The 27,448-nt window shown below is 43.4% G+C and overlaps 1 protein-coding gene and 1 pseudogene across 1 annotated transcript in view; both read left to right on the forward strand.

Moving 5' to 3' along the window:
* Positions 1-27,448, forward strand: part of LOC124594074 (ATP-binding cassette sub-family C member 4-like) — a 296,842-nt gene that overhangs the window by 32,693 nt on the left and 236,701 nt on the right. The window contains exons 2-4 of the mRNA XM_047132424.1: positions 1,284-1,385; positions 1,481-1,615; positions 18,035-18,239. Coding sequence (XP_046988380.1) covers positions 1,284-1,385; positions 1,481-1,615; positions 18,035-18,239 — 442 coding nt within the window. The remainder of the gene's footprint in view (positions 1-1,283; positions 1,386-1,480; positions 1,616-18,034; positions 18,240-27,448) is intronic.
* Positions 4,476-4,593, forward strand: LOC124597559 (annotated as a pseudogene).

The raw sequence follows: 27,448 nt of genomic DNA on the forward strand, positions 1-27,448 counted from the left end.
TGTTGTGTTCAGGTTCATCTGGATACCAGGTGATCATGTGGAGGCCGAGTAGTCATCATTATACGTCTCATCTCGGGGCATGAGTGTGGTTCAATGTAACAGCGAAATGGATTGCATATAAAATAAGACTACAAATACATGAATCCCTGCTCCATACAGATACAGTAACAACTGTCGTTCCATGACCTATCGGAAGAGAGATAGGTGTATAATAGTCTAGTGGGAAGCCCTTCGCGCGTACAATGCTGTTGTGTGCAGGACGGCTTAAGCTCAAGATGGCTAGTGAAACGAAGAATATCTCAGAGGATCAACACTTGGTGCAGAGACTGGCAATTCGCCGTGAACCTAGATGAATGCAACAGACTGTCGGATACATACTGCATGGAAGCTGTTACTACATCATTATGTAGTAGGGATGATACCTTTATCTGTGTTAATTATACACTGAACATAAGCAGACGAATACATCCATTACTGCTATAATAGATTAAACTGTAGGTAGAAACCACTTTAAATAGTAACAATTGTGGAATATCCGGCAGGAAGTGTCTGGGCCAATCGAAAATAGTGTGAAACAAATATAGCTATGGCAAGCTATTTTAAATGCTATTTAATTTCTCTAATGCAGCCGTATTGGATACAGCAGAATTCTCACAATGTTATAGAACAAGCGGAACGCTGTGTAAACATGAATATTCGCAAGTCCTTATGTTTTGCTTTACGCTTATTATGCAGTACTTTCTGCTTCTATAGAGGTGGGCTAAAACGGACATTGTCAACGAACTTCATTTCCTGCTGGGTCAGTACCTTCACATGCTTCCTGCTTTGATATCTGAATACTAACTACTTGCAAAACGCAGGTGTCTGGGAGCATATGATTACAAAAAAATGGCTCTGAGCACTATGGGACTCAACTGCTGAGGTCATTAGTCCCCTAGAACTTAGAACTACTTAAACCTAACTAACCTAAGGACATCACACACATCCATGCCCGAGGCAGGATTCGAACCTGCGACCGTAGCGGTCTCGCGGTTCCAGACTGCAGCGCCAGAACCGCGCGGTCACTTCGGCCGGCCATATGATTACAAAAGAGTAGAATGATATGTCTGTGTTCTTGGATGTACAGCCGAGAACTTCAAACGCAAAATGAGACTGACTTTTAGACATTCTCGAGTGATACGGCATACCAAGCAGAGTATAAGGTTGTAATCTTTGGTTGTTTCTGTACACGTAAGAACTTTTTCCACCCGATGTTTCCATTAAACGGAAATCTTGTGTCTCAGGTGGATGCGGGATCTGGTATGGAAAGGAAACCTGACAGAAGACGATCTGTTCGACAGGCTCGACCAGGACGCAACGGATAAACTGGGAGACAGACTGCAGAAGTAGGTTTTGCTACTACGCACGTACCTGTGGTCACTTAATTATAAACACCATTCGTATTTTAATCGGCCTTTATTGATTATTAATCTTGTTTTAGAGCTTGGGGTGAAGAACGTGCCGCAGCGAAGCAGAAGGACATCAAACCCAGTTTAGCGAAAGCTATTTTCAGAACTTTCTGGTTGCGCTACTTGATCTACGGCGTGGCTGATCTTTTCGATCAACTAATCTTCAGGTAAGCCGACCAGTCGTGATTGTTGATATGCCAATGACGTCGCCTCGTACGGGAAACTGCTTATGCACTGATGTTCAATATGATTTTTTTGCCCAAATGGACCAATTTCAGCAAGGAAAGTTGCACAACTTTAGAGAGAAATTTAAAAGAAAGTTACCTTTCATGCAGTTAGCCGCATAAGGGATGGTCTCTTTTTCAGTTTCCATTAATGGAAATGATGTGTTAATTCACTGCAAAGGCCTGTTAATAATTCTTACATGGTATCATCTCAGCAGATAGAATTCTGCTATATGCCAATCAACAGACAAAAACATAAAGTGATCATATAGTAGAGTTGGTCAGTTCGTGCACCAGGCTCGCTTGTTGCTCATGAGCATAACAGCTGCTCTGGAATGAGGCAGTGGGTAACTCGTGGCTCAAGTACAAGCGCTCACGAGCGAGGCGACTCGGTCATACTCGCAGCTAAAGGGAAATAGGCCAAGTTTGGCAGTCGGAGACCTGCGATGAAAACAGCACGTTCGGTGTGTACACATTTGACGAATTCATCATTTCATCTTCGTAATACACATATAAAAAAAGTTTTGCATCACCTCGGCTCCGAGAGCTCCGGAACCTGTGCACAAAATTGGAATAGAGGTAAACATAAACATCATTTCCGCTCTTTTTATTGCTCATGAAAACCACACATTGCATGTTGTACCACCATACAGCGAGACCTTCAGAGGTGGTGGTCGAGATCGCTGTACACACCGGTACCTCTGATACCCAGCATAACGTCCTATTGCGTTGATGCATGCCTGTATTCATCGTGGCATACTATCCACAAATTCATCAGGGCACTGTTGGTCCAGATTGTCCCACTCGTCAACGGCGATTCGGCGTAGATCCCTCAGAGTGATAGGTGGGTCACGTCGTCCATAAACAGCCCTTTCCAATCTCTCCCAGGCATGTTCGATTGGGTTCATGTCAGGAGAACATGCTGACCACTCTAGTCGATCGATGTCGTTATCCTGAAGGAAGTCATTTACAAGATGGGCACGATGCGGGCGCGAATTGTCATCCATGAAGATGAATGCCACGCCAATAGGCTGCCGATAAGGTTGCACTATCGGTCGGAGGATGGCATTCACGTATCGTACAGCCGTTACGGCGCTTTCCATGAGCACCAGTGGTGTACATCGGCCATAATGCCACCCCAAAACATCAGGGAACTTCCACATTGCTGCACTCGCTGGACAATGTGTCTAAGGCGTTTAGCCTGATCGGGTTGCCTCCAAACACATCTCCGACGATTGTCTAGTTGAAGGCATATGCGACACTCATCGGTGAAAAGAACTTTATGCCAACTCTGAGCGGTTCGTTCAGCATGTTGTTGGGCCCATCTGTACCGCGTTGCATGGTGTTGTGGTTGCAAAGATGGACCTCACCATGGACGTCAGGAGTGAAGTTGCGCATCATGTAACCTACTGCACACAGTTTGAGTCGTAACACGACGTCCTGTGGCTGCACAAAAAGCATTATTCAATATGGTGGCGTTGCTGTCAGGCTTCCTCCTAGCCATAAGCAGTAGGTAGCGGTCATCCACTGCATTAGTAGTCCTTAGGCGGCCCGATCGAGGCATGTCATCAACAGTTCCTGTCTCTCTGTACCTCCTCCATGTCAGAACACCACCACTTTGGTTCACTCCGAGACGCCTAGACACTTCGCTTGTTGAGAGCTCTTTCTGGCACAAAGTAACAATGCGGACGGGATCGAACAGCGGTATTGATCATCTAGGCATGGTTGAACTACAGATAACACGAGCGGTGTACCTCCTTCCTGTTGGAGCGACCGTAACTGATCGGCTGTCGGACCCCCTCCGTCTAATAGGCGCTGCTCATGCGTGGTTGTTTACTTCTTTGGGCGGGTTTAGTGACATCTCTAAACAGTCAAGGGACTGTGTCTGTGATACGGTATCCACAGTCAACGTCTGTCTTCACGAGTTCTGGGAACTGGAGTGATGCAAAACTATTTTTGATGTGTTTATGTTGAATTTAGAATTTTCATGTTGTCTTGTCCAGAAGCATCTCAAAAGCAGGAAATAATGGTCACACGATTTGCTCTATGAGAATGTGCCAGAAAAGAAACTTTCCTTTACCATACTCAAACTATATTTTTTAAGCCATTTCATGTCTGTTTAATGGAAGAAATGACATTTTTTATACTTAAACGAAAAATAAGATTAAAACTGCTGAAATAATGAATGATCAATTGGAATCAGTTAATGAAATAGAGCTTGAAGATAACGTAACACAGTAAATGACGTCTGTGTATCTGGAATTAAAGAATCTATTGTTAACACAAAACTTCTGAATACAAACCTTTATATTACATTTGTATCATACAAGTGAAGGCCATTAACGCCAGATTTTTTGTGTTCCATCTTGTACGAAGTGATTGTCTTCATAAAATAGTTTTCTTGTCCTTCTTATTGTTATGAGTTAACAAAATGTAATGGACACGTTCTGGATCGATGCTGCAGCACTTATCGAATACAATTAAGCCTGTCCTGCTATAATTTCTTTCGTTTCCAGTTCTAATAGAGCGAAAGCAGAGGATTTCTTTCGTCGCTTTAAAGAGTTTGGGGAAGGCAAAGGCATTGTCCCTGCACCACGACAAACCGTTCTTGATGTCTTTTCCCTGGGGCGCCCATGTTCAAATATTTCGCATGTTCATCTTTGCGTTTAGAAGCTGATGAACACCAGTTTCGGAACTTCTTTACGGGAGAAGGAATGGGATTTTCTTACTCTTCTTTTAAGATTATACTGTTTATCTTCTGACGAAAAATTTGATAAATATTTTCCTTCTTCTCTTCACTCGTGGCAACGGCCTTGCCGCAGTGGATACACCGGTTCCCGTGAGATCACCGAAGTTAAGCGCTGTCGGGCGTGGTCGGCACTTGGATGGGTGACCATCCTGGCCGCCTTGCGCTGTTGCCATTTTTCGGGGTGCACTCAGCCTCGTGATGCCAATTGAGGAGCTACTCGACCGATTAGTAGCGGCTTCGGTCAAGCGTACCACCATAACGACTGAGAGAGCGGTGTGCTGACCCCACGCCCCTCCTATCCGCATCCTCCTCTGAGGATGACACGGCGGTTGGATGGTCCCGGTAGGCCACTCGTAGCCCGAAGATGGAGTGCTTGTTGTCTTCTCTTCACTCAGCCAACTTAACTACTGCATTACCATATTCACTGTGGCATGTATCTATTAAACTAAATACTCACGGCACCATAAAAGGCAGGGTCTGTTCTGTTCCACCCTCCAGGTTATTTGTGGCCTCTTTGGAATGTTGAACGAATTTAATTACTCCCCCCCCCCCCGCCCCCTATTACGTCAGGCTTGTATAAAGATACCAATTCTTGCTCGCTATTTTTTTAACAGGAAATTCTCAGTTCCATTTTTCTATGAATGAGGTGAATCCAACATCATGTGGACACTACTCCATCTCGTTTCAACATCTCGATGTAATGTTTTTTTCTAATTTTGCCACCAGACCAGAGCGTTTTATACGTATATCCTCCAGTTCTACGCTCTACGTGGATAGAATCATAAATATCAGATAATTCTTCACCGAGGAACTTGTTATCCAGTGTGTGCCTCAACGCTGTGTCTTTACAGGGCACTGCGGATAGCAGACGTTTGTGGTGTTGAAGAGCTTCCTTTATGTCCGCCCCTTGATCCATCACAGTTGTCACTTTGTTTAGTTCAGAGGAGATATATCCACCTCAGACAGTTTTTCATGTAACTCTGTAAGAATATTTTCACTCCTTTTTGAAACGTCGGGGAACTTCGTTGCGTGGAGTACATTGTTTCTCAGCTCATAAATGACATCGAACTCTACCCGCCAGGGTAGCTGAGAGCGCTAGTACGCTGCTTCCTGGACTCGGGTAGGCGTGCTGGCCCCAGATCGACTCCACCCCGAGGGGAAACGACATGGGCTGGTGTGCCGGCGGTTTTCCACATCCCACTAGGTGAATACTGGGGTGGTCCCCACATCTCGCCTCAGTTACACGACTCGCAGACATTTAAAACACGTTCGCACTATTTCATGGTTTACACTAGACGCAAACAGCTGGGTTCTCTGATTCGATCCTGGGGGGTATGGGGTGGCGACAGGAAGGGCATCCAGCCACCCCTTTAAATTAACCATGCCAAATCCGTTGTAACCATGCTGACCCTGCGCAAACTGAGGGACAAAGGCACAAGCGGAAGAAGAAGAAGAAGAACCACCTTACATCGAAGTCTACAATATTAGTCGATGTGAAAGTCAGATAAAATATTTAGCGATAATTATCAGCCCTAAAATCGCTCGTCGAACACACTTACTGGTAAACAGCTTTCTTTAACTATGGCAAGATCTCACTTCTCAGTCAGCAATATCTTGCATATGTCAAGGGACAGTTCTCGGGGAAGGCAAAATCTCTTGTGCTCTCACCATCCTGAACTTGGCTCCAATATATATTACTCCTTTTGAAAGGCTAATAAACCCTCCCCCCCCCCCCTCCCAACAATAATGAAAGGGCATAGATCCAACTCTCACAGCTGCACCCATTTGTCCCTAATTGTCTCTCTATCGATGTTCGATAGTGTTGTAGATGTCGAATGTGTGATACTTCGACAGATGTGTCTTTTCACGCTCATGGTGCTACCCTTATGTGCAAGTAATGCTTTGCATCCCTCCCTTCATCACTGAACGTAATCCACAGGATCGCAAGTATCTCTTTCAGCCACCATCTGTAATCAAAAACAAACATCTATTTTGTCAAATACAGCTCGTATTATTTTCTCGTATGTCTGTAACATAATGAAGCAATTCTTTCGTTAACTATAAGGCTACAAGAAGTAAAGCGGAAAATAATACGATTATTTTTCCTGTAATTTCCTAAATTGAAATTTGGTGGACAGCCCTTCAGTACATTATAAATATAATTCATATCTCGATGAAGTAGAAGCACATTTTCTAATTTCGTTCACGAAAAGGATTATCCATTTTATTTTACACGATTTTTTTCTTATTTTAAACAGCGACCTTCGTCCGTGACTGGGCTTTCCAACTTTATGTCGAACTCAGTTAATCTAAATTAGACTATGAGCGAAAGAAGAACATCAGTTTTTATAGTTTGTAATGTGTACGTCCAAGTTTCTGGCCATCTAGCGTTACTCGTGTTTGCTAAAACTTTGAATGAAATGTAAATAAACTGGTTCTGAATTGCGTCGTGTTATCGTAATAAAAAGACAGCAGATAACGAGACGTTGTACTACATACCACAATTTTAGTAGTCCGTCAGAGCAGAAGGCATTCAAGCGAACTCGCGTCCGCAGCTCGTGGTCTCGGGGTCGCGTTCTCACTTTCCGAGCACGGGGTCCTGGGTTCGATTCCCGGCGGGGTCAGGGATTTTCACCTGCGTCGAGATGACTGGGTGTTTGTGTTGTCGTCATCATTTCATCATCATTCGTGAAAGTGACGAGATTGGACTGAGCAAAGGTTGAGAATTTGTACGGGCGCTGATAACGCGCGGTTTGAGCGCCCCACAAACCAATCATCATCATCAAGCGAACTCAAACTTTAATAGCCAGAGGCTCTTTTATAGACTTTCATTCAGTGGTGCTGATGACTCTTCAAAAAACATCTCATTCAGCAAAGTGCGTTATTAATTAATTCAACGTAAGTAATGAAGTGATAATTTAAATCATGCATTCAAAATATCTGTTAGATACTGATTTATTTCCACTATTATATACAGATGGTATCTTTCCTAGAAAGTCTTCAGCAGACGAAATGAACACTAGAAGTAACTACGAGGTCAAATGAAATTTAGTTTCACTAGCATTTTCGGTCAGCAAACTGCGACAGTTAATAGCGTGGAATACAAAAGTTTTAATTCAGCATAGCGTCTTTGGTTCACTTGCTCACAAAGGATATCTGTTACGAGCTCGCGAAGTCCACATTCGCAATAACATTCGCAAATAAATTGGTTCAAATGGCTCTGAACACTATGGGACTTAACATCTATGGTCATCAGTCCCCTAGAACTTAGAACCACTTAAACCTAACTAACCTAAGGACATCACACAACACCCAGCCATCACGAGGCAGAGAAAATCCCTGACCCCGCCGGGAATCGAACCCGGGAACTCGGGCGTGTGAAGCGAGAACGCTACCGCACGACCACGAGATGCGGGCAAATAAATTGAACGCTCTAATAATATACTACAAGTGCTCGTAACTGTTCATGAAGTGAAAGAGATATGAAAATAAATCTTAAGCACTCTTGTATGAAATGACTGTAAGAGCAAATTTCAGGAAAATTGGATAACATTATCGTGGCACTTCGTCCAGCGAACGAGAAATGACAATAATTCCTAATTAATTAAACTAGGTGACCGGCTCTATTATTTAGATATAAGTTACAATATTTGAATATTTTTTATTTAGTTCTTAATGCTATTGTGTCGCATAAGGGGCAGTCAAATGAAAGCGAGACACAAGGAAAAAGTAAGTAAATTGTTAATACATTTATCCCACTGTGCGACAAGGTGGTCGGTGCGCTCACGCAAAAATGTTAGCGGTTGCCGAATAAACCATGATTGCACCCAGGTGTGCGCCTCTACGTCCGAAGCAAGTCGATGGTCACGAATGTCTTTATTCAGGCCTCCGAAAGTACGGAAACTGCATGGGGGGGATGGGACTGTATGGAGGATGTGTAAAGGTTTCTCAGGGAGACTTTAACAGTTATGGCCATTACTTTTGAAATAGTAAACAATTTACTTATTTTTTCCACTTGTCTCATTTTCGTTTGACTGCCCCTTATAAATCATATATTCTATAGAGAAAATGGACGCTTGACTCTTGCATGAACTAAAATTTCACAAATAGTAAGTGTAGTTCAGCTTTTTTTGTCCTGTGACAGTGGGTATGCATAATCGAACAACATTGGTGGCAGATAAATGATTGCTTGATTAGTATGTTTCATATGTTTTGTTACATTGTTTGTGTAGTCGTTACCTCAGCAGTAATATTTCATTCTAGAGTAATCAGTTCTACATCAAAGCCGAAACAAACTGCAAGGTCACTCTTTTCCTCGAAGATGACAACTTACCACGTGTGCCACGTCTGCACTGGCAAGTTTAGTGCAAGAACACATTCACAAACTTTCATCGAGTTACGAATGCATTAGCCGGTGTACCTCTCCAGGGACTGCCCGAGTATTGAAGTCATGCAGTCTTCCAGTAGGCTTCTACCAAGCACCAAATGTGCTGACATAATGTTGTACTAGTCCTGCCACACTAGGACCTTGCTCGTAGCACTTAAAGAAACATGCCGTAGTGTCCCAGGCGGCATCCGATCAACATCTCTGGAGAAGCTGCACTATCTTTCTGGAACAGCACCCCTATACAAATGAGGTAGCAGGGACGAGAGGAAGGTCCAAAGCCGTAACATTTTCAGCTCAAACCCTTTCCGGTCACAGCCAGCACAGCTGAGACTCAATTGAAGAAAGAGTTTTCTGTGAACAAATGAGATGCTCGTAGGACCAGTTAAGCAAGCATTAACCAGAGTGACTTGCCTGGAGCTAGCACTCTATAAACTGGCTGTCGGATGGAAGGAAGTCACGAGACCAAACGGAACACTGAGGCACAGAGCCGACTGAGAAGTGACGCCACAGCTGGGGCTACTCAGTGGGGTGGACGGTGTGTGACTGCGATGTTGAACAGAGTAGCGGCCAATGGATAAGAGTGCTGTTCGCGCTTCGTGCCCAGCTGCGTCCACTGACGTCGACCTGGCCGACGCTACAGCTGCTCACTGCGGTCGAATACTCGTCAGGAACATATTAATTTTACGTTACTCCGTCTTAACGTATGAATAGCTATGGAAAGTGATGAAATAGTAACGAGGTAGCAGCGTTCCAAACCACTGCCCTGGAGCCAGGGAAGAAGTCCCACAACCATCTGCCCCAATGTATTAAACGCAGCACTGCTCATTGAATATCATCTGGACTTATCTCAGCACCGTCTTAAATTTTACCCCATTCCATGTCCTCAAGAGTCTTCAATATTTCCTTTTAAAGCTCTAGTGTTTACTCCCGGATAAAAGTTCAAAGGTGGGCGTGCAAGCTATTTTGTGTTAACTGAACGACCGATCCAACAATCTCCTAATGTTCTGCGAAGAAAATGTGAGGAATGGGAGGGATAACTGTCATGTTGGTACCGCACAGGCTGCATCATATACAACGGCCTGCCTTCAAATTACTGTGTGTGACAACGTATCTCTCAAGAAGTGTACATACTTGTGGCCTTTTATTGTCCCATTAGTAACTAAGGGACAAATTTTGCGATTCTTGAAAAGCCCACGCGACACATTGATAAAATGACGTTGTGTATTCACTTCTCACTTTTCAACAGGCAAGTGGTGATATTGCGAAGATTGAACTGCTGTGCTTTGTAAATGATGCTCCCACTTTACAGTTTTCGTAGACGCGATTCGAAGAACTGCAACCGACCGAGTCATTGCTCGAAGGAGAGACAGAGTTAACGTTAGACGAAATCTAATAAAAAATTAAATTTGTGGTAAGGTCTTATGGGACCAAACTGCTGAGGTCATCGGTCCCTAAGCTTACGATCTACTAAATCTAACTTAAACTAACTTACGCTAAGGGCAACACACACACCCATGCCCGAGGGAGGACTCGAACCTTTGACGGAGGGAGCCGCGCGGACGAAATCTAATAAACGGGCAGACAGATGACTGGGGGCTCTTAAATGAACTGCGATTGAACTCTCCTCTCTGCTATGGTGAATGGAGGAAACATCGACGTAAACTCTCCAAACTTCGTATAACGATTCCTTACTTTAAACTACGTACGATGAGAATTTAACATTAATTATTTTCATTGCGTAGGTAAGACCATTATAAGCTGAACACTTTGTAGGAGGCCAAATAAATGTTTGATTTCATTTTAGATGAGCGCCAGGCTCCCTACAAGTTTACAATTTCAGGAAAGAAAGTCCAGGAGAGAATATACGTGTCTACCCCAAATGGTATCGCCGAAAATATGACTTTCCCTCAAATCTGAATGACTGAAAAACTCAAAATCAAATTAAATAAGTATTTGAAATGATTTAGTAGCCTCTGCTATGAATGAAAATTGCAAAATAACTTAATATTTAAATCTGCCGCGTAATGGCGGCCAATTGTTGCTAGTCAGCGATAGCGTCTTATGGGCGTCGTAGCAGCTGAAAAATGCTACTTAATCTCTCTCTTCAAGTGAAACATTAAGATGAAGTGCTTGCATTATCGTGAAATAATAACATGGGCTATTTTTATCCATGTATTTTGCGCAATAATTCACATACACACCTTAACATCGTCTAGAAGAGAAAACACTATCTGCAAGCGTTAAGCGCTACACACAATCTCCATATAACAAAGGAAGCTGAAGAAGATAGATTTGTTTTGTCCGTCTTATATATAGTTACACAAAGTTATAAATATTTTATTTCAATATATTTTTACTGCGATATTAATTATCAGCGATAAGTTCTTTTTCTCATCAGAGTATTTACGTTACAGTTTTTCGTAAATATTAATTGTACAGTTCTTCACAAATGCCTTTTAAATCTTGTTTGTTTTATTTTATTCACGTTTTTTATATGCATTGCACACGCACTGTCAGTAAAAATCGCCTAAGAGACACTACATACGCTTTGACTCATCTGCGTGTTTTGGAAGTGTTATCACAGCGCGGAACTTAATCACGCACTCAATAGGCTATCAGCGTATGAGAAAGCTAAACAGAACTGGAGACTAGCAAATGCAAAGCCGAGTGAAGAAACCGCTTGCCCACACTGTAGTTGCAGCATCACAATTTAGAATCACGAAATAACGTCATTATGAATATCAGCATTCACAAAATTGTAGTTTTCCGTCATAAAAAATTCACTGCCTATTCTACACGATACGGTTGCGTGAACACGTGAAAACAGTTTATGCTGTTAGAAAAAGCTTGGAATACCCATCGTAGTGTGCGCACTCAGCTGTCCTCAGCGCCACGCAGAAAATATTTGTGTGCAGAAATGCACATTGTCAGTACCGAGGTCAGTTTTCTGTGAGAAATAGCCACCTCACCCAGCACATCAAAGTGTTACCGTCTTTACTAATGCCCCTTCGTGTGACTCCGAAAGACCACGTGGTAGTGTCAACAGCAAAACTGCCAACTGATAACTTGACGATACCTGTTTATGTGCAGGCGATCTGCTAAGACCTTTAACATACTTCTATACTTGATGCCGCCCTAGATTAGCCGAGCGGTCTGAGGCGCTGCAGTCATGGTCTGTGCAGCTGGCCCCGGCGGAGGTTCGAGTCCTCCCTCGGGCATGGGCGTCTGTGTTTGTCCTTAGAATAATTTAGGTTAAGTAGTGTGTATGTGGTGTCTGGCGGTGACACCACAGTGTAAGCTTAGGGACTGATGACCTTAGCAGTTAAGTCCCATAAGATTTCACACATATTTGAACATTTTTTTCTATACTTACTATGAGATTACAGAAATATTAATAAATTGAAGAGTTAATTAAACAAAAGCTCCACTTCATGATGTCATTCGATATCTCCACTGCAAGAATCCAACGAGATCTTCTCATACCGCGTCTTTTTTTGCTAGATGAAATATACGCCGGTATGAAACAACAGCTATGCAGTGAGATACGGATAATAAAATTCGCGAAAGAAACATAAGCAGACATGGAACTAAATTTCTTAGAAATCACCTTACATGGAATCAACAGCAAACATAATTCGGGATAGTATAGGAGACCTAAATCCACAAGTACAATCTTGCGTAACCAGTCCAGTCCACCACTGACAAACAAACACTCTAGTTTCACATACATACTACACAGAGTTAACTCCGCTGGACAAAATGAACTTATCACTAGAACTAAACACAGTACACCAGAGAGCCAGAGAGAATTGTTGCAACACAGAAACAGTAATCAAACTAAGCAACAAAACAAAAAAAAGCGTATTAGGAAAGAACAAATCAAGGATACTGACAAGATTAAGAAATGCGCTTCAATTGTAAATGGTATTTCATCAGCATGACTAGTTTCCGAGGTCACTGTTCCATAATCGGTTACAATGAACCGTATGACGTGTAACACTGGTTGATCCTCAGTTGTGGTTGTTAACCGAATCTGACTTTGGAAACCGAGGGTGAATTGCCGGCCACAACAGAGTTGCAGGAACACCAACATATGACTACCACAGAGAACACAGGAGAAAAAGGATCACTTTACAAGGAACACTGAATGCCACTTACTAATGCACAACAACAAAATGTTCACGAGGTGGGAAACAATCTGAAAAATAAGGATTCAAGTATCATACCACACACACAGTACAGAAAATTTATAAATACTAACGACACTTTCACAGAGAAAATTACTGCTGGCGGCCGTTTTTGTGCTTATTTAAATCGTGAGTTGACGTTCAAGGTTAGCAAATTGAACACTAGGTGGTCGTGATTAAATATGCAAGAGTATTCTCGAAAATAATAAACGGGATAACTTTTTACTATTAAATGAGATACAAATTACAATTAATTTTATTTATTCTGACAAAATGATCGTTAAACAATGGCAACCTTCAGCAAGATGCATCTTCTTACAGCAAAATTATAGATAAACAGATGTCAACCTTTGGCCGTATTAATCACATAAAACCTTGGCATATCTAAGACAGGGGGTCACATTTTCGAAATTGTTGTTCCTGCTCTTCAAGCTGTACATAATTTCTTCACTCAGATACCCTAAGTATATCTGTCCTTTGCGTAAATATCTCTTCAAATCACTCGACCATTCTCTCTCATTTTTTCTAAATCGATCTTCCACTTTGTGGTGCTGCTCATTCATAACTTCATAGATTTTCGGCAAAACTTTCAAAATGCTGACTAAAGATACCTCGATAATCACCACGCTTCACTTCTTCTCTTGTTTCTGTAATCTTTACACCACTTTATACGTCCATCTTTCGTCAAAATCTATATGACAGCAGTAAAATCGTCTGCCACTGACTGAGTGGGATCAGATAACTTTGCTTGTCATCCTTTGGCAATTCCTTATGGAACATGTCTTCAACTTTTACCCTATATGGCACAGCTCTTTCTCCCCTCTCAATTTCTACTTCTACAATATCTTTCTCGTCCCTCGTCTCGTTTGGTTCCATTTCTGCACCCATGCGCGATGTACTATTTCGAATATCGCTACAGCCTACGTTGTCTTCCCTCGCAAGTTCTACTTCTTCTGTTCGGGTCTTTGTCTTTCCCAGTACGTTTGTTACTTCCCGTCCCTCTAAAATTTCTTCATCACTTTGCTCATCTCTTCTGCCTTTCCATGTTATTCTGCCCTCTTTGTGTTTACCGATTTTCTCCAGTCGCTATGACCTCTTCTTTTTAATTTTTTCCATTTGCTGTCGACCTCTTAGCATGACGGTACATATCTTTTATCGTTTGGTTCTCTGCTGCTCAAAGTGTTCCATCGTAATGCCTTTTTTATGTCCTCAGCCGCATGTTTTAATCCAACGACAAAGTGATGTCTAAAACGTTTATTTCCGAAGTTCCTCCTGTAATTTCGTCTGGTTCCTGGTCATTGAAATCAATAAGATCCGCCAGACTCCTGAATTCCACTAACATTCGGCAATGTGTAATCCAGCTGCATCCTTCGTAAATTAAAAAGCTGAAAACAAGCGCTAGAAATCTCATTTAGGCTCAAAATTCCAGGCATAGTCGCAATATGTCTAGCACATAATGGTTGCAGACCCTCAATAGGCCGCCGGCCGCGGTGGCCGAGTGGTTCTAGGCGCTACAATCTGCAACCGTGCGACCGCTACGGTCGCAGATTCGAATCATGCCTCGGGCATGGATGTGTGTGATGTCCTTAGGTTAGTTAGGTTTAAGTAGTTCTAAGTTCTAGGGGACTGATGACCTCAGAAGTTATGTCCCATAGTGCTCAGAGCCATTTGAACCTCAATAGGCCACCTTCTAAAGAACATACGACCATCAGGGATATGCCGTCTGGGGGATAGTAGATGCAGTAATAATGGTTTCAACTTGGGACACATAAAGAAACCTGTCCGCAAATGTGAGAATGTTCACTTGACCACTGATATAAGCATCGTAGCACAATTGAAGCAGCACCTCTGACTGCTGTCTCAGTTCTCGCAAAGGACCATTCCGCCTATCGAAGTCCACAATTTGACCACTTTCAAACTCGCTCAGCTGGCTGCAGGAAGCAAGCTGCGCCTCTGTGGAATGGTTGCTTGCTTGCTTGCTTCACACCTTTGCACCGCACTGAGCACTCTGGCTGTGACTTTCCCTATTAAATGTTAGACACAGATGGCGCTCTGGTTGTTACGCCTCTATTCTATCTGTTGGTGTACTAATTTTCTTTTCTGACAGTGTCTATCAACCATCCTTTATTATTCAAAATTCCTTGACACAGATTGCGTGGCTCTCCCCGTCCGAGGTTCGTGGCCTTCCTCGGGAATGGGTGTATGTGTTGTCCTTAGCGTTAAGTTAGTTTAAGTAATGTGTAAGCTTAGGGACCGATGACCTCAGCAGTTTGGTCCCATAAGACCTTATCGAAAATTTAATTTTTTTTTTTATTATTCAAAAACATCTGCTTCAGAATCCCCCTCTTCTCTCTCTCTCTCTCTCTCTCTCTCTCTCTCTCTCTCTCTCTCTCTCTCACACACACACACACACACACACACACGCACCCACACGTTCTTCCAAGGCACACAGACACACAACAAATGTTTCGCGAAGCAATCAAAATTAGTCCACGCTGGACAGAAACAGAATGAGGAACAAGTGAGAGGTGACAAAGCACACCGCTTCTTGACAAGTACGGCGGCACAAGTGTTTTCTCAAAGAACGTTTTTGTATAAAAGTCATCTGATAAGTTGTGGGAGTGAAGTATAAAAGATGTTGGAAACAGTATATGTAATTACAACGGAAGAGAGTACACTAAAGATGCACAACACAACGAGAAACTTACGTGCAGTACATAGACAACTATTACTATAAAAAATTAGAAATTAATAGCCCGGCAAATAAATTCCTCCGACAACGTTGCAGGACACATACTGTCAAACGATAAATAGGCATAAAAATAAGTCTACCTGCACCACTCTAATTCTACATTTAACGAAGTTCCACACGAGCAATAAATATAATTTCATCCGACAGCCAGATAATAGTGCTGGCTCCAGGCAAGTCACTCCGCTTAACGCTTGATTAACTGATCCTACGAGCATTCATTTGTTCACAGGAAACTCTTTCTTCATTTGAGTCTTAGCTGTGCTGGCTGGTGATCGAAAAGGGTTTGAGCTGAAAATGTCATGGCTTTGGACCTGCTGCCTCATTTGTATAGGGGTGCTGTTCCATCAAGACAGTGCAGCATCTCCAGAGGTGTTGATCGGATGCCGCCTGTGACACTACGGCATGTTATTTTAAGCGCTACGTACAAGGTCATAGTGCAGCAGGAGTAGTGCATTACGTCAGCACATTTTGTGCCTGGTAGGAGTAGTGCATTACGTCAGCACATTTTGTGCCTGGTAGGAGTAGTGCATTACGTCAGCACATTTTGTGCCTGGTAGGAGTCTGCTGGAAGATTGCATGATTACTAATTATTTTTCAAATTCGTCTATATTTGTAACTATTGATCGTTCTGCTAAAACACGTTCAGATATCGGAGACGTTCCATATCTGACAACGCTAGAATTTAAATTGAGAACAAAATAAACACATATTCCTTACTATTCCTACAAATCCTAAAGAAATCTCTTGTCAAGTATCTGACTGCGAGTTTTAAAATATTCTCTAACAACTTCTTGCAACTATTTAGCAATGCTCCTGTACGCAACGGACAACTTACCTCGTCTTGCCGCTGCAACTGCGTGATCAGCAGCAGGCTAAAAATATTTCAAAAGTCGGCCGGTGTGGCCGAGCGGCTCTAGGCGCTTCTGTCTGGAACCTCGCGACCGCTACGTCGCAGGTTCGAATCCTGCCTCGGGCATGGATGTGTGTGATGTCCTTAGGTTAGTTAGGTTTAAGTAGTTCTAAGTCTAGGGGACTGATGACCTCAGATGTTGAGTCCCATAGTGCTTAGAGCCATTTGAACCATTTTGAACTTAAAACAATAAAACAACTATGACCTTGCTTTTACAAAATAAAATCGAAGCCCATAGAATATTACAAATAAGTGTAGAAACATATTTGAGTACATCGAAAAATAATATATTGTTTTTCAGAAGACGGAGTTTAAAACCCAAATATGAATTTATTAATTTTCTTTGACATTGAAGCGGTATGTTTTTACATCTTCTTTGCCGCAGAAGAAACTTGATTTATTCACTGTAGGAGTAAACGCTTCTTATGAGATATGTGGCGAAATTTGCTGAAATATTTAGTCATTGATTACCATAAATGTCGCTGGTTCTTTGATTGTGCGTATCTTTATCTAGCTCACGTGTCTACCATTGTCCTGTTCAGTATTATTATCTCAGTAATGTGCAGTGATTCAGTAAAGAGATGTTTATATTATTTTCAAAAACATCTGTAAGCGACTCGTATACATCGTAACAGGTCTTCGCAATATACAAATTCCATGCATAGACGTTAGACTGTTTTCCATGTTATGTATAATTTATATCGTTATATAAAGAAAAATAAATTGGTCAAATGTTTTTTGTTATGATTCGTCCAAAAGTAAAAAACAGATTAGACAAACAGCTGTAGCACATCATTTGTTGTACATGATTCCGAACATCATTCAGTGGCGCATCATATGTCGTTCTAATCTAATTTATTTCTGACGTTTAGACAAGCCATTACACAAAAAAATAACATTTGTCCTATATTATTTTTTCAATTTTTTTATTTTCAAATTTTGTTCATAAAGCGTGATCTTATTTGTTTTCCTAGTGACTTCTCGAGGTGTCCAAAATTTCGTACTTGATTAGAAGGAAACCATTTTGACGTCACACCAATGTAACTTTTCATCCGCAAAATACCTAGGCTTTTGGCATTTACATAGCTAGCATCAACTGTTAGTGAAATATATTAATTTTCCTGGAATTACAAATTGTAAGCATTTTTTGGCAAAACAATACATTTACTCTGGTCAGTGTATGTCCTGTATATACATTTCCCACTCTTCATTGGCTATGAAAACTCTGACAAAAACCCATTGTGTAATTATAGGCAGCCTTGTTTTCGTTTCGCTGAAACGTTTTACGAAATATAATGCTGTACATGCCAAAGCCACTACAAAATCTCAAACCAGTAAGGAGATGTTATCAGTTTTCTACTGTCCTTTGTGTTACAGAGTCGCACAACCCTACCTTCTTGGGCTGACCATTCAGTATTTCAACCCAGACAGTAAGATAACCGACCAGGAAGCATACATATACGCGAGTCTGCTAGTGATCATCAACTTCTTGAAGCTATTCTGCTACCATCACTACAACATGCTTGTCACCTACATCGGCATGAGGATAAGGGTAGCCTGTTGCTCTCTACTTTACAGAAAGGTTAGTTTTGCACTGTTTAATTCAAATTTACTGCAAAGCTGGGTCAGACTCAGTGTTTGTGGATGCTGCAACATTCCAAACAAATGTATTATAGGTAACGAACATAGAATTATATATTGAATGTTACGTCATAAATTCGAAGGATGAAACCTTCAGACGTAATTCTATGGCGTATTTTGAAAGGGTGCTTCTGTCTGAGAGCGCACTTTGTAAGCAGTCGTCGATCAGATAATTTGATGAATCGGTTTAAGAGACATACAGGGTGACAATTATTGAACTAAGTGAAATACAATCGCCATAACTTCTGAACGGTTTTGCTTTAGTACTTTCAAGCTGCACGGTCGGCCGCGGGGGCATGATGGGAATTAGTATGCATATTAGTTTCGCGACGCCTACTTTCATTTGGATGGGTTCGCCAATAAACAAAATTGGCGCATTTGAGGGACAGAATTCGTATTTCGCGATCGAGAAGCCTCTTCACCCTCACCAGGTGACTGTGTTGTGTGCAATTTCCGGTCACGGAATAATTGGTGCGATATTCCTTGATTGCACGGTGACTACTGAACGGTATGTGAAGGTTTTGGAAGATGATTTAATCCACATTATCCAAAGTGCACTGATTTCGACAAGATGTGGTTCATGGAAGTCGGAGCTCGACCCCATCGAAGCAGGAGAGTGTTTGATGTTGTGGAGGAGAGCTTTGGGGACCGCATCGTGGCTCTGGGGTATCCAGAGGCCACTGTCATGGGCCTCGATTGGACGTCACATTGGTCGGATCGGAACACATGCTACTCCTTTTTATGGAGCTATATTGAAGACAAGGTGTACAGCAATAACCCGAAAACCACTGCTGAGCTGAAAACAACCATTCAGGAGATCATCGAAAGCTTCTATGTTCTGACACATCAGCTGGTCAAAACAATTTCGCTATTCGTCTGCGCCACATCATCGCCAATGGTGGCAGGCATATCGAACATGTCATAACCTAATTCTGGATTTCTGCAGTGACGTTTACATTTTGAATATAGTGTGTGCACGCCGTAGTTTGTAACTAATTTACGTTTCCTTTTCAAATAGTTCAATAATTGTCACCCCGTAGTTTTAATCTTTCAGGTTGTGTCAATGTCTGACCATTTTTAAGTTTTTTGTGAACCATAAGTTTATTCCTTGTATGGATGACAGCTGAGTGCGTCACCAGATCTTGGTGTACCCAAGAGGCGCTCACTTGTGAAATAATAAAAAAGGTTGTTAATGCATTTTTGTGCACTGGCGTTCGACTCATGGCAAGCCCGTTCGAATCCTGGTGATGGAAAAAATTTTCACTGCCAGTATTTGATCGTCAAAGGGAGGAGAGGTTGTGGTGTAAAGTTCCTGATCACCAGACTTTCTCGCCAATGTCTTTGTTTGAATACCAAACCTCTCCGCAGTGTCTCATAAAGTGAGGACTTGTGACACAGTTGAAGGTGATCTATTCGTTGAATTGGGAGGTCAAGCTTGGCAGCCCATTTGGTGCTATTCGCGAGGAATCAGCTTTGTACCTGCAGCAGGTTTCATCCTCTCCCTTCTCTCATCATCATCATCATCATCATCATCATCATCCATCACAAACATTACACTACATTCCACATAGATATACGAAACACATTGTAATATTACAAAAAGTGAAATAGAGCATGTTGTAATGAGCAAACAAATAAATGAACAACTTAAAGTTCTTGGGGTTTCACACCCATCGTGGAGAAACGGTATGTAAGTATTATTACTTCTACTCCTTCTACAGAGAATTTCTTTCGCCCGGTCAGTGTGAAGAGACTTCTCGATCGCGAAATGGGGATTCTCAGTCCCCTAAATGCGCCAATTTTGCTCATTGACGAACCCATCCAAATGAAAGTGGGCGCCGCTAAACCAATACGCATACTAATTCCCATCATGTTTCGCAGCCGACCGTGCAGTTTGAACGTCCTAACATAAACCGTTCAGAAGTTACGATGATTTTTTCATATTGATCAGTAATTGTCGCCCTGTATGTGCCAGATCACGGCTCGAACTTGGAACCTTATGTTCCGCAGGGAATGCTCTCACTGACATTTTTTCCATTCCCAGGACCTGTGGTTTTCACAGCCAAGTGCTCTACCAACCTGTTTTATATTCCCTCCCTCTAGACCTCTTCCACTTAAGGCATTGCCCCATAACAGCCATACTACCCCCAAAAACCTATTTAACCGACAAACAAAAACAATATCTTCTGCCACTGCCACTTTCAACCTTAAAGCCATCTAGGACAGATGTTTGCCACCACTTCAGGCTCTGCACATGAACATATGTAGAATACGTCTCGGATCATTTCGAAAAAAGGCAGAATGTCGGAGTAGTCTTCTTACTCATCGAGGGTTAAACACTGTATAACTGCCGTTATATCTTTCATCAATCCATCCTATGCTCCATCTTCAGTCTCTTCTCTCATCCTGTAAACCCCAATGTTCTGGGGGGGGGGGGGGGAAGCAAACAATGACCCCAAGTAATTCACAAAGAGTAAACAACGTGGCACCTTGCGCCATAAAGCGGTGTGTTGCTCGTTAAACAGTTCAAAAATCTAACAACTCAGCAACGCCGTCACCAAAAAAAGTGTGACAACGCCATGCCTTAACCCCCGGTGTGGCCAGCGCCGGCTTTAGGGTGGGGCGACCCGGGCGGTCGCCCAGGGCTCCGGGGCCCAAGGGGCGCCACATACTAAACGCATGTAAAAAAAAATAAAAATAAAAATAAAAAAATTACAATTTACAATCACCCATTTCGCGAAACTAAAATATTATTCAGTCTCATTCAACATACGTCGCTAATCTCACGAATGCGCGATGAATTCGGGGTAGCAGAAGAGAAATCATGCTGAACGCAATCTTCGTATTGTCTGCGTTTGACGCGGGCTAGCACGGGCTCTACCAAAGCGCCTCTCTTATTTGTTTCAAGAACTGCAACAAGGAAGAGCCCATGCAGCCGCACCATCTCTCGTTCACAACAGAAACTACCGGTCGCTCCAAATAAAAGAAAATACAGACTGTGAAATATACATTACATTATGATTTAATTAATACGAATGTATTTATATCGAATGTTTGTGACTTAATGACTCATGTACATTAATTAATAGATCATGCAATGCGTGCACTGCGTAATATGTTTTGTGTTCAGATGACTGACAGAAAATATAGGTTTATGGCTTACAGTTATATTAAATTCAATAAAAATATGGTATCCAATTCAAAATTAGTGTTTTTTCGTTGTACATATTACCTCCTATATATAAAAATCAATTGTTGTGTGTTAGTCTCACCAAAACAAAAATTATTCAAATTGGTCAAGCCATTTCTTTGTTTTGTTTTGTTCGCTTTAGTACAGGGGTGCTTCAGAAAAGAAAAGAAATATTTGGGATATACGAGCCTGTTTCAACCACATTTTACGCATCTTTTCTTTGTTTGGAAGACGCAAAAACAATTTTCTGGAGTTTTTGTAGATGTACAGTGCAGTACTACGCAATATTTTTAGACAATTTCCCAAAACGTGAATGCCCAAACAATATATCACTGCTATACTGACTTGTTACGGCAGCGACAGCAGCATGCTGGACTGACGTCACAGGCTACACAAGACTTACATCCACATGGAGCGTCTTAGCGGGCTTTCAGATAATTTGGATTTCATTTCCATTTAAAAAAATAAAATACTCAAATTTACGATGGAAAAAACCATGTTATGATCATAAGATGACGCCATCGACCACTTAAGACGATTTCTAGAAACAGTCAAATACCGTGTTGCAAAGCACTGCCAGGTTCGCTATTTATACAATAAAGGGCGCCAACTGGACGACTCGCCCGGGGCACCTGGATGGCAAAGGCCGGCCCTGGGTGTGGCGTTATGTCGAGTAGCAGGGTAGCAACTGACGTCAGGGTGGATCATTTCGGTGCGTTCTATGGACTGAGGCATCCGTCGCAGCAACAGTGCCAACATGCGATGAGTGAAGATCCAACAATCGACAGCCCTATCGCAAACGAAACAGTGCATGCAGGTGTCGACAGCGGCGCATCTGGAGCAAAGAGGATACTTGAAAAAAATTTATAGTGTATAAACCTCGTCAGGTGGGGAATTTTTCAGTCTTTATCATATACCCCAGAACCCTAACCGCAATGGGAAGGAAAGGCGAGTGTATGTTACTCCAACTGCCGGTTGTCGGCAGTCAATCACTTTAGCAAGCAGCGTCCGTTGAAATTTACGGTTGAAGTCCTTGGTTCTAGGCGCCCATATAATCGGCAGGACATCCAACAGATAACTCATGCTAACGATATAGGTTCTAAAGTGACGGAGTGGTGGCGAGATATGTCCAATAGAAAGGCGGCTGGAGGGACTAAAGCACCATCTCCTCAATCAGCTTACCTGTGAGTTTTAGTTCCCAAAGCATGTAGGTGATGTATCGTCTGCAGAAGGAGAGCACGTGCCCTGTTTTCCATATCTATCATTCCAATACTTCTCGCATCTGTGAACAACATCAGTGTCTCAGAACGAGTCTTGAACACCCTACCATCGCTGAAGAAATAACCGAAGGCCACCTGGAACTTCACAGCCACTGTATCGGGCAGTGCGAGAACGTGTGTGTAATGATTAAGTTTTGGGTGATATAGATGTTCACAAAATGTACCCGTGTGATGAATCAAGCATTCAATAGGTGTGAAAACCAACTGGTGGGTGGATCATCTTAAGCAGTCTGTGACACGTAGTTGCTGCTGTATGCCGCATGTTCCCAAGGAAGGTCACTCCGAAACATTTCATCACCAGGACGTTCGTAATGGGCACCGGTGTACTGATAGTCATCTGCCCACTTCCGTACAGTGCGACTTCTCGAAGTTGATACGGTGCCAGCTACCTCGCCATAGCGCTGAAACTACGCGATAATAGGTGTGAAAACCAACTGGTGGGTGGATCATCTTAAGCAGTCTGTGACACGTAGTTGCTGCTGTATGCCGCATTTCCCAAGGAAGGTCACTCCGAAACATTTCATCACCAGGACGTTCGTAATGGGCACCGGTGTACTGATAGTCATCTGCCCACTTCCGTACAGTGCGACTTCTCGAGGTTGATACGGTGCCAGCTACCTCGCCATAGCGCTGAAACTACCCGATCGCTGTACATGTGTCTTCTGCCGACCTCACCAAGAAAACTACATCATCTGTGTAGCCACAACATTTAAAATGCAAGCTGCAAAGGCGAATGTCTTCCAAACGCTGAAGTAAACTATGAAGCGCAGGCTCGTGGGCGACGGCAAGGAGAAAGGCTGGCAGAGGGCAGCCTTGTCGCACCAAGCGCTCTTTAGTGAATGGTGGCGAACAGAAACCATTGACCATAACACTGGAAGGGGCCCTGTGGATGAGATGGAGAACCACACCAGCTGATACTGGGGACAAACCCATCTTCTCTAAGGCAGCCTGCAAGGAACTGAGTCAAATGGGACAAACGCCTGCTCCAGGTCAACAGTCATGAGGTCGCCCTAAAAGACACGCCGGAATGAGCGCCACCAGGCCTCTGTAAGAGCTTAATGCCGTGTGTATGTTACTGCCACCCCCAGACATGTTTGGTCGGCGTGACTGGCATCCTTGATAGTAGCAAGGAGGCGAGCACGAAGCAAGCGTGCGAACAGCTTGTAATCCGAATTCACTAACGTCAACAACCAGAAGTCTTGCGGTCTGCACCTTCCGTTTGGTTTTGGCACATGGATTACCACGTCCTCAGAAAATTCGCAATTTGGAGAGGGGGGGGAGGGGGGACGCGAACATCCGGATCCAGGAGTTTACATATGCCGCCAAACTTCCTCCATCACCTAAGTAATTGTGCTTAAAATGCAAGCGGAAGACTATCAGATCCAGGGGATTTGCTTCTCGCGTCGAGCGACCTGGCCTTACGTAATTCTTCAAGCATGATGGCCTCCAAAAATGTGTTGTCTTCTTGTGCCCTACCGAAAGGCGGCAAGTCGTCTAGGACGTTCTCAATATCGCTGTCAGTCCACTGACAGGCAAGATCGAGAGTGCGTTAATAATCTGTGAGGAGACGGCAGACCTCAGTAGAGTAATAGACTGTTCGCCCTCGACGATTCGCCTTACCAGATAGGGCGTACAGATGCACAAGGTGGACTGCACTGCTGGTGACCACAACGCCCTGCGCTGGTAGCAAATACTGAATATCTGTTGCTTATATGCCATCGCATGTTAGTATGGCCATACCACAGCCACCTTTGGTAGTTGGATTGACGTAAGATGAGTATCCGTAAACATCCAGGCAAAGACCCGGCTCTACCACTTGAAGAAGCACGATATCAGTGTCCATTGCCTGAATCGTGTCCTTTAACAGCTGGGTGTCCGTGCATCTTGCCCGTCCACAACAACTGCCTGTGATGGGTCGCTTCTTCCGATGTCTCCCTTCTCTGTGATAGAGAGCAGCACATTCATCTGGGATGGAATTTTACAGACTTTCTCGAACCTATGTGCCTTCCAATCTGCCAGCTATCATCTGCTGGAGTCATGCCTGTGTCCAGTGGACAGCTATTTGGCTGTCTTGCGATAGTGGTTGTGACACTAGTTCCCTCAAGTCCGTGTAGCAAAATTCAGAGGTCGATCGTTGCCAAAGTGCTCTGTCTCGTCCATATACCATGAGCATTTGGCGAATAGCTGGGTTAGCGCAATGTGTCCACCCTCATACCGCGGAATCAAGGTATGACGTCGTTCAAGTTTGTGCCTGATATCAGTGATGGCTAGATGGCAAGCTTAATCCCAGAGAAAGTCGATGTTAAGAGGCCAATGTCTTCTTCTACGGCACATTTGTTGTCATGACAAGGTCACAGCGCAGATGAAGACCTGATGGTTAGTGAACGCAGTGGACTACAGCTTGGCACCAACAGTCTCTGCTCGAAGACTTACGAAAACGTAAATCCTACCTAACCTGCTGGCCGAGTGGCTGGTGAAGTATGAACATCCGAGTCCTTCACCGTGAATTATTGGCCACGTATCCTGCAAAGCTAGGTTCCTGACCATCACATGAAAGGTCGGACACTGGACTGTGAGGGATCTGATCCTAAGGGCACAAGACGTTGTTTAAGCCCTCACTCACCTCTAAGTGCGCTGTAGCACGTTGAAACAATGGTACTACCTCAGTAGAGTAATAGACCGCCCTCGACGATTCGCCTTACCAGATAGGGCGTACAGATGCACAAGGTGGACTGCACTGGTGGTGAGCACAACGCCCTGCGCTGGAAGCAAATACTGAATATCTGTTGCTTATATTCCATCGCATGTTAGTATGGCCATACCACAGCCACCTTTGGTAGTTGGATTGACGTAAGATGAGTATCCGTAAACATCCAGGCAAAGATCCGGCTCTACCACTTGAAGAAGCACGATATCAGTGTCCATTGCCTGAATCGTGTCCTTTAACAGCTGGGTTTTGATCGTGGAACTAATACCGTTGACATTGCCTGTACCTATCCAATACACATGGGTCATTGGGAAGTACGATGGCATATTCTGCAGTTATTTAAGCTAGTCAGCACCACGCCACCTGTCTGATCACCCCTGTCACCGACAACACGTATATTAATGTTTGGCTGAGACAAGATGCCAATCCAATGATCTGCCGACCGTGGGCATCGCTCAAGTATAACACCATTCTTTCCATCTGCACCTCAGACGCCCAATCACCAAGTTGGAGGTGCGGTACGTTAAGTGATGGATGACTTTCATCTGGTGTCTTAACCAAAACATCACCAGGGAGCTCGTCAGTGGGTTGAGCATCGTCAAACTGTCTTTTTTCATGGGCGGTCGGTGCCAACGGCGAAACAGAAAGCTCTGGAGCAGGGTCCTATCCCGCGGCACAGAAGGATTTTCCTCATCTTCCTGCAACATGTCACTGTCCTGCGAAGCATTTCCTGCAGGTAGCCCCCTCTTCTTTCGTCGTATGGGCAACTTCTCCTCGTGGAACGCGTGTCTGCGTCCTATGAATCACAACGAACAATAGGCACCTTCCACATCTCTGTGTCCGAGCTTGAATCGACCTTCAGGTGCTCTCCTTCTTCACGTGGATGAAGTGAAGACGTGATCGCTGTTTTCTAGCACGTCAACGGTTCCGACGCAGGCCGTGGCATCGTGGGAGCAGAAACCAGAGCATAGTGGTTGGTAACTGGAATAGGACAGCATGCACGTTCATAGAGTTCCTCACTCTGTCAACGCGTGTAACAGGCAGAGTGCTGGTTGCCGAGTGAAACCGTTGCTTTCGACCCAATCTGTCTCCAGATGATCGTGTATTAATGGTTAAGATTAGCCAGACGTACGCTAACATTGCAGTACCCACATCCTCTGAGACCTCACTTGAATGAAAACTAACCATTATGCAGATATGGCAGTAGACCTTTTGTGTTGGTGGGCATGCCGGTGTGGGCGTGGAGCGGCTCCACCTCTTAGTAAAAAAAAAGGCTGCCGAGTAGATGTCTTGTTAGCACGAGGTATCTGAACAAGACATCTCTGCAGGCATTGAGTCAAAATGCCCCTTCTGCCCACACCCGGAGTAAGTCTGCGGTTGATCATAATAAATGACGATAACTCGACTACCACCAATGGTCACGTACGATGGGATGTGTTTGCACAGTTCGATTCAGATTTGACGCACTCTGTTCAAGACAGGATACATCTCAAAGGTGTGCCACTTTTCCCAGTGTGGCTTAGTACCTCCTTGTAAGACTGCAGCGCGTCCATAACAAAAAAAAAAAAAATTGTTCAAATGGCTCTGAGCACTATGGGACTTAACTTCAGAGGTCATCAGTCCCCTAGAACTTAGAACTACTTAAACCTAACTAACCTAAGGACGTCACACACATCCATGCCCGAGGCAGGATTCGAACCTGCGACCGTAGCGGTCGCGCAGTTCCAGACTGAAGCGCTTAGAACCGCGCGTCCATAACAACCGTGGTTGGAACTTCAATAGGCAGCTCAGAGATTCGTATGGTCCGAATAGATGCTCATATTTCGTTTCTTGCCAAACTACAACATGGGTGCTAGGAAATGTCAGTAGAACACGAAAAGAAAATACTTTTCAATTCCGCTCCCTCATCAGCCTGTTACATCATACGTTGACATAAAGTTCAAAACAAAAAAATCAGTCTGCAATTCTTTGTC

Source organism: Schistocerca americana, chromosome 2 (genome assembly GCF_021461395.2).
Source record: "Schistocerca americana isolate TAMUIC-IGC-003095 chromosome 2, iqSchAmer2.1, whole genome shotgun sequence".
NCBI lineage: Eukaryota > Metazoa > Arthropoda > Insecta > Orthoptera > Acrididae > Schistocerca > Schistocerca americana.